Source organism: Oncorhynchus gorbuscha, unplaced genomic scaffold (genome assembly GCF_021184085.1).
Source record: "Oncorhynchus gorbuscha isolate QuinsamMale2020 ecotype Even-year unplaced genomic scaffold, OgorEven_v1.0 Un_scaffold_572, whole genome shotgun sequence".
In the NCBI taxonomy this organism is placed as follows: domain Eukaryota; kingdom Metazoa; phylum Chordata; class Actinopteri; order Salmoniformes; family Salmonidae; genus Oncorhynchus; species Oncorhynchus gorbuscha.
In genome coordinates this window covers 400,001-407,500 of record NW_025745406.1, presented here as the reverse complement: position 1 = coordinate 407,500, position 7,500 = coordinate 400,001, and the positions used below count along the sequence as shown (strand labels likewise).

At 50.0% G+C, this 7,500-nt stretch overlaps 1 protein-coding gene and 1 long non-coding RNA gene across 5 annotated transcripts in view; both read right to left on the bottom strand.

The window, feature by feature from the left end:
* gtf2f2a (general transcription factor IIF, polypeptide 2a) overlaps positions 1-4,565 on the bottom strand; it is a 13,373-nt gene extending 8,808 nt beyond the window's left edge. The window contains exons 1-6 of the mRNA XM_046334082.1: positions 4,479-4,565; positions 3,514-3,587; positions 3,294-3,312; positions 3,027-3,171; positions 2,710-2,721; positions 1,182-1,223 (exon numbers count right to left, since the gene is read on the bottom strand). Of these exons, the coding sequence (XP_046190038.1) occupies positions 1,182-1,223; positions 2,710-2,721; positions 3,027-3,171; positions 3,294-3,312; positions 3,514-3,587; positions 4,479-4,544 (358 nt within the window). The 5' untranslated portion in view covers positions 4,545-4,565. The remainder of the gene's footprint in view (positions 1-1,181; positions 1,224-2,709; positions 2,722-3,026; positions 3,172-3,293; positions 3,313-3,513; positions 3,588-4,478) is intronic.
* LOC124018726 lies at positions 330-1,175 on the bottom strand. 4 transcript variants are annotated; one of them, XR_006835666.1, is made up of 4 exons: positions 1,123-1,152; positions 929-1,060; positions 711-838; positions 330-666 (listed from the first exon to the last, which is right to left on the bottom strand). It is a non-coding gene; the product is annotated as an uncharacterized LOC124018726 (long non-coding RNA). The 4 variants fall into 4 exon arrangements; XR_006835665.1 differs by having other exon boundaries at positions 1,101-1,128; XR_006835664.1 differs by having other exon boundaries at positions 397-413; positions 451-666; positions 929-1,175.
* Positions 4,566-7,500: the final 2,935 nt, after the last annotated feature.

Genomic DNA, 7,500 nt, shown 5'->3' with positions numbered 1-7,500 from the left:
CCTCCAGCCTCATGCCCAGGCTCTACACCTCACCAACCTCCACCAGACAGAGGCCTAACCTCCACCAGACAGAGGCCTAACCTCCACCAGACAGAGGCCTAACCTCCACCAGACAGAGGGCCAACCTCCACCAGACAGAGGCCAACCTCCACCAGACAGAGGCCAACCTCCACCAGACAGAGGCCTAACCTCCACCAGACAGAGGGCCAACCTCCACCAGACAGAGGGCCAACTCCACCAGACAGAGGCCAACCTCCAAGACAGAGGCCTCCACCAGACAGAGGCCTCCTCCACCAGACAGAGGCCTAACCTCCACCAGACAGAGGCCTAACCTCCACCAGACAGGCCTAACCTCCACCAGACAGAGGCCTAACCTCCACCAGACAGAGGCCTAACCTCCACCAGACAGAGGCCTAACCTCCAGCCTCATGCCCAGGCTCTACACCTCACCAACCTCCACCAGACAGAGGCCCAACCTCCACCAGACAGAGGCCTAACCTCCACCAGACAGAGGCCTAACCTCCACCAGACAGAGGCCTAACCTCCACCAGACAGAGGCCTAACCTCCACCAGACAGAGGCCTAACCTCCAGCCTCATGCCCAGGCTCTACACCTCACCAACCTCCACCAGACAGAGGCCTAACCTCCACCAGACAGAGGCCTAACCTCCACCAGACAGAGGCCTAACCTCCACCAGACAGAGGCCTAACCTCCAGCCTCATGCCCAGGCTCTACACCTCACCAACCTCCACCAGACAGAGGCCCAACCTCCACCAGGCCTAACCTCCACCAGGCCTAACCTCCACCAGACAGAGGCCTAACCTCCACCAGGCCTAACCTCCACCAGGCCTAACCTCCATCAGACATAGGCCTAACATCCAGCCTCATGCCCAGGCTCTACACCTCACCAACCTCCACCAGGCCTAACCTCCACCAGACAGAGGCCTAACCTCCACCAGACAGAGGCCTAACCTCCACCAGACAGAGGCCTAACCTCCACCAGACAGAGGCCTAACCTCCACCAGACAGAGGCCTAACCTCCACCAGACAGAGGCCTAACCTCCAGGCTCTACACCTCACCAACCTCCACCAGGCCTAACCTCCACCAGACAGAGGCCTAACCTCCAGCCTCATGCCCAGGCTCCACACCTCTCAGTTGGGAAGAGACTGAGGGGACTCACCTGGGCCTGAGGTGCTGCCATCAGATCTCTCTTCTGACTGGCCTACAGGGAGGGAGGGAGGAGGGAGGGAGGGGGGAGGGAGGGAGGGAGGAGGGAAAGGGAGGAGAGGGTGGTCCAATAAGAAATAACACCAGGGTTTAGAATAGCTGCTTTCTGGCGAAGAGGCAGTAACCACAGAGATGAACTGCTCGGCAACGACGGTTTGTCTTCAACGCCATGCAGAACAACACATCTGACGGTGGCCAGACTTCACACTCAAACCAGGAAGTATCTCAAAACAGAACTTTATATACCGTCTTCAACTCACACACAAGGATAAACCATAATCTTCACACTCACACACAAAGATAAAACCATGATCTTCACATTGACACACACCCCCGAGGGAGAGGAGAGGAGGACGTGCACATTAGAAGAGGCATAAAGATCATTGCATAAAGCATGACGTCAAACCAAAACACTCCACCACCAGATCAATACCATCATATTGATTGGTTTGTTTATGTTATTAACAAGCTCCAGATCACATCCGAACTACGGAGCTGATTGGTTCACAGCGGTTCTGATCCGATCTGAGAAACAGCCAGCGGAGTTACTGAGACAAGCAGAGGGCCTCCATCTGTTCTGCTGTGGCAACATGCAGCCCACAACAAAGATAGAGGGATGGAGAGATGGGAAGGGGCAGAGAGAGACGGGAAGGGGCAGAGAGAGATGGAGAGAGACGGGAAGGGGCAGAGAGAGATGGAGAGAGACGGGAAGGGGCAGAGAGAGATGGAGAGACACGGGAAGGGGCAGAGAGAGATGGAGAGACACGGGAAGGGGCAGAGAGATGGAGGGAGACGGGAAGGGGCAGAGAGAGATGGAGAGACACGGGAAGGGGCAGGGAAGGGGGGGCAGAGAGAGATGGAGAGAGACGGGAAGGGGCAGAGAGAGATGGAGAGAGACGGGAAGGGGCAGAGAGAGATGGAGAGAGACGGGAAGGGGCAGAGAGAGATGGAGAGAGACGGGAAGGGGCAGAGAGAGATGGAGAGAGACGGGAAGGGGCAGAGAGAGATGGAGAGAGACGGGAAGGGGCAGAGAGAGATGGAGAGAGACAGGAAGGGGCAGAGAGAGGATGGAACACGGGAAGGGGCAGAGAGAGATGGAGAGAGACGGGACGGGGCAGAGAGAGAGACGGGAAGGGGAGAGAGGGAGAGAAAGACGGGAAGGGGCAGAGAAAGAAGGGGCGGGAAGGGGCAGAGAAAGGGACGGGAAGGGGCAGAGAAAGGGACGGGAAGGGGCAGAGAGAGGGACGGGAAGGGGCAGAGAGAGGGACGGGAAGGGGCAGAGAGAGAGAGACGGGAAGGGGCAGAGAGAGAGAGACGGGAAGGGGCAGAGAGAGAGATGGAGAAGGAGAGAGAGGCAAAGGGACCTTTGAGGCGGAGGGATACACAGTACGACTTACCCTGAGGCGGACGGATACACACAGACACGCAGTACTACTTACCCTGAGGCGGAGTGATACACACAGACACGCAGTACTACTTACCCTTTGATGACTCTAATGGATGAAAGATTAGCTTTGATCACAAACCATGCTCATTTGCAGTCGGGAAAACACAAGGCATTTTGACAGTCAATATTATCTGACTACACATTCAAATAGAGGTTATGACTCAGACAACATGGCCTCCAGGTTTCATGGTTACTCAAACAGCACCTTACCCCCACACACTTAACTAGCACGGCGCCCCGTACACTTAGCTAGTATGGTGCCGTTTAGCACACAGCTCCCGGGTGCACCAGAATAGACCAACATTTCTCCATCATCATCATGTTTACAGTTGGGGGGTAACTGTTCCTTACCTGACTGGGTCTCAGTGAACACGGCCAGGGTCTGTCCTCCTACAGTCTGCATGGTGAACGGGTGGTCCCTGGGGGCCTGCACTCCCGTTGGCTTGTCCCCGAGGCTGTCAATCATGGTCAGGTCTTCGTTCAGAGTGAATTCCACCTGGTGCACAACAAGTGTAAGTTATGTCAGTTTAGGACCAGGACAACTGCTGGCTGAATTGGGATCAATATTCCATAGGATTGCAGTTCATCTGTGTCAGTAACCATAGTTACTAGTATTACCTCTGCCTTCCCTTGGTTCCTAAAGCAAAAGAAGAAGAAAACAACTGATTAGCTAAATCCCCTTAGCGAGCTACTTCTCTTTAGCCAGTAGAGGAAGTAAACAACGATGGGGAGATGACGGAGAGACTTGAGAGAGTCAGAAGGGGCAGACAAACAATAACACACGAGATAACAAACAATAACACACGAGATAACAAACAATAACACACACACTACATACTTCCCGATCCGGAGTTTCCCCACCTCTCCCCTGCCTGATGCTTTGGCCCATTGCTGGGACAGGTATTTGGGCACCTGTGGGCAAAGACACTGGTTGTTAGCTAGCTAGCTAACGTGTGCAGTGTGATGATAATGATAGTTACTGTAGTCTACTTCAATAGATGGCTAGTCTCGTCCTCATCCATCCGCGCTGCCACTAGCTACTACTAGTGTTAGCCGCTAGCTACTAGTGTTAGCCGCTAGCTACTAGGGTTAGCCGCTAACTACTAGTGTTAGTCGCTAGCTACTAGTGTTAGCCGCTAGCTACTAGTGTTAGCCGCTAGCTACTAGTGTTAGCCGCTAGCTACTAGTGTTAGCCGCTAGCTACTAGTGTTAGCCGCTAGCTACTAGTGTTAGCCGCTAGCTACTAGCTACGAGTGTTGCCGCTAGCTACTAGTGTTAGCTTAGCTACTGAGTGTTAGCTACTAGTGTAGCCGCTAGCTACTAGTGTTAGCCGCTACCTAGTGTTAGCTTTACCAGCCACACGCTACTGTTTAGTGTTAGCCGCCTTTTTCTACTAAACGTGTTTAAAATCGCTAGCTTACTTAGTGTTTAGCCGTGGGCTAGCTAACGATAACTAAACAACACACGGTCCGGTAGCTAACGAACCGTTAGCCGCTAGAGAGACAGAAAGGACCCAGCTAGAACTACTAGTGTCAAGCCGCTTCTAGCTACTAGTGTTAGCCGAACATTAGGTTTAAAAAATACAAATACAATCAATATTAAATGATTAACCTAGCTACTAGTGTTAGCCGCTAAAATGAACTAGTGTTAGCCGCTAGCTACTTCCTGAAGAAAAATCTGTTCCAAAAACGAAACTAGAAAATAAAGAAAATGTTAGCCGCTAGCTACTAGTGTTAGCCGCTTTTCACCTACTCATCCCCACAGTTTATATTTATTTACTTTTATGCTACATTTCCAACGTACCTTTACCAGCCACACGCCCGTGTTCTGTTTAGCACCAGTTAAATCCACTTCGCCTTTTTCTGACATGTTTAAAACTTTGTTTAAAATCACCTCTTTACACGTTACCGTTACAATTCGTTTGGCTTTATGAGGTGGGCTAGCTAACGATAACTAAACAACACACGGTCCGGTAAACTGAACGAACCGTAACTACGGAGGCGCAAGAGAGACAGAAAGGACGCGCGAAACCAGAAATACTAGAACTCGAAGTTCAGTGGTCAATGACATTTTTTGTCACTGGGGTGTAGGCCCTGATTCTAAGGGCCTGTGACTGACAGGGGCCCTGAAAAATTATTAGAACATTAGGTTTAAAAAAAGCCCTACAAATACAATCAATATTAAATGATTAACCTATCATCATTAATATAATATTTTATTTACAATGTAAATAAAATGAATTGTGAGTGAGGAGTTCCCCCCTGAACCAGTGTGAGCATCATGTCTGAGCAACTTCCTGAAGAAAAATCTGGCTTCCAAAAATCGAAACGAAAGAAAATAAAGAAAATGTTTCACAAAGGAAGGAGGGTGTACATAATCTATTGGTAAATAGCACACCCATTTTCACCTATTTATTTCTTTTATGAGACCACCTGTCTCTCAACCAGCCTATCCTGTGTTAAATCCCCCTGAAAGGTGAAATCAACCATAAAATAGTCCCCATCCCCCTGAACCAGTCGTGTAAATCCCCCTAACCTGTCAGCTTAGTCCGTGAACCAAAGTGAAAATAGGCTGTCTTTTGCTCCCCGTCCCCCTGAACATTAGTTATTTAATATCTCAACAGAAAATTCTGAGTGTTTACATTTCACTCCTCTTTTAGCCAACATTTAATCAATGCAGATTAACTATTAACAAGCTATTCATACTAAATCAGTTGTTCCTGTCTGTTGCCAGGCCCAACAGATGCCAGCTTCAGGCTCACCAGCCCTGTCTCCCCATCCCCCTGAACCAGCCCTGTCTCCCCATCCCCCTGAACCAGCCCTGTCTCCCCATCCCCCTGAACCAGCCCTGTCTCCCCATCCCCTGAACCAGCCCTGTCCCCCCTGAACCAGCCCTCCCCCATCCCCTGAACCAGCCCTGTCTCCCCATCCCCCTGAACCAGCCCTGTCTCCCCATCCCCCTGAACCAGCCCTGTCTCCCCATCCCCCTGAACCAGCCCTGTCTCCCCATCCCCCTGAACCAGCCCCCCCCATCCCCCTGAACCAGCCCTGTCTCCCCCCCCTGAACCAGCCCTGTCTCCCCCCCTGAACCAGCCCTGTCTCCCCATCCCCCCCTGAACCAGCCCTGTCTCCCCATCCCCCTGAACCAGCCCTTCTCCCCATCCCCTCCCCCTGTCTCCCCATCCCCCTGAACCAGCCCTGTCTCCCCCTGAACCAGCCCCAATATGATATATTTCCATGGGCCCAATATGATATCTTTCCATGGGGCCCAATGTGATATCTTTCCATGGGGCCCAATGTGATATCTTTCCATGGGGCCCAATGAGATATCTTTCCATGGGGCCCAATGAGAAATCTTTCCATGGGGCCCAATGTGATATCTTTCCATGGGGCCAAATGTGATATCTTTCCATGGGGCCCAATGTGATATCTTTCCATGGGGCCCAATGTGATATCTTTCCATGGGGCCCAATGAGATATCTTTCCATGGGGCCCAATGAGAAATCTTTCCATGGGGCCCAATGAGATATCTTTTCATGGGGCCCAATGTGATATCTTTCCATGGGGCCCAATGTGATATCTTTCCATGGGGCCCAATGTGATATCTTTCCATGGGGCCCAATGTGATATCATTCCATGGGGCCCAATGTGCTATCTTTCCATGGGGCCCCAAATCCCTGGCGGTGCCCCTGCATACCTATGAAAGAAAAAAACATGTACCTCTCAGGGATCGGACCCTTTTTCCCCATTCTCCCCCAAATTCTCCTGCCTCAAAATGACTGCCTGTAGCTCAGGACCCAAATCTAACTGCCTGTAGCTCAGGACCCAAATCTAACTGCCTGTAGCTCAGGACCCAAATCTAACTGCCTGTAGCTCAGGACCCAAATCTAACTGCCTGTAGCTCAAGACCCAAATCTAACTGCCTGTAGCTCAGGACCCAAATCTAACTGCATGTAGCTCAAGACCCAAATCTAACTGCCTGTAGCTCAGGACCCAAATCTAACTGCCTGTAGCTCAAGACCCAAATCTAACTGCCTGTAGCTCAGGACCCAAATCTAACTGCCTGTAGCTCAAGACCCAAATCTAACTGCCTGTAGCTCAGGACCCAAATCTAACTGCCTGTAGCTCAAGACCCAAATCTAACTGCCTGTAGCTCAGGACCCAAATCTAACTGCCTGTAGCTCAGGACCCAAATCTAACTGCCTGTAGCTCAGGCCCTGAAACAAGGATATGCATATTCTTGGTACCATTTGAAAGGAAACACTTTGAAGTTTGTGGAGATGTGAATGAATGTAAGGAGAATAAAACACATTAGATCTGGTAGAAGATAATACAAAGGGAGAAAAAAAACACTTTTTCAATTAGTTTTGTTTTGTTCCATCTTGGAAATGCTAGTAGAGAAAAGCCATTGTGACTTTAGGAGTCTAGGCGCAATTTAGATGTTCGCCACTAGATGGAAGCAGTGTATGTGCAAAGCCTTAGACTGATCCAATGAACCATTGCATCACTGTTCAAAATGTGCCGAATTGGGTCAATTGTTATATTTTCAAGTACATAACTATAGAGAACATACAAAAATGATATGGTTATAAAAAAAAATACGTTTACACACTCCCAGGAATGTCATACATGATGTATCATTAGCTTACAGTTCAATAAATAACAAACCCGTTGCAGAGAGTTTTGTTATTGTGTCTGCTCCTCAAACAATAGGTCCGGTCCAGTCAGAAACCTGATTTACGGTGTTTTATACAGTTGGAATTATACCGTGAAATTGTGACAAATTATGATAATGCCCTTTCAGTGTAAGCGCTGTTTGTAAAGAC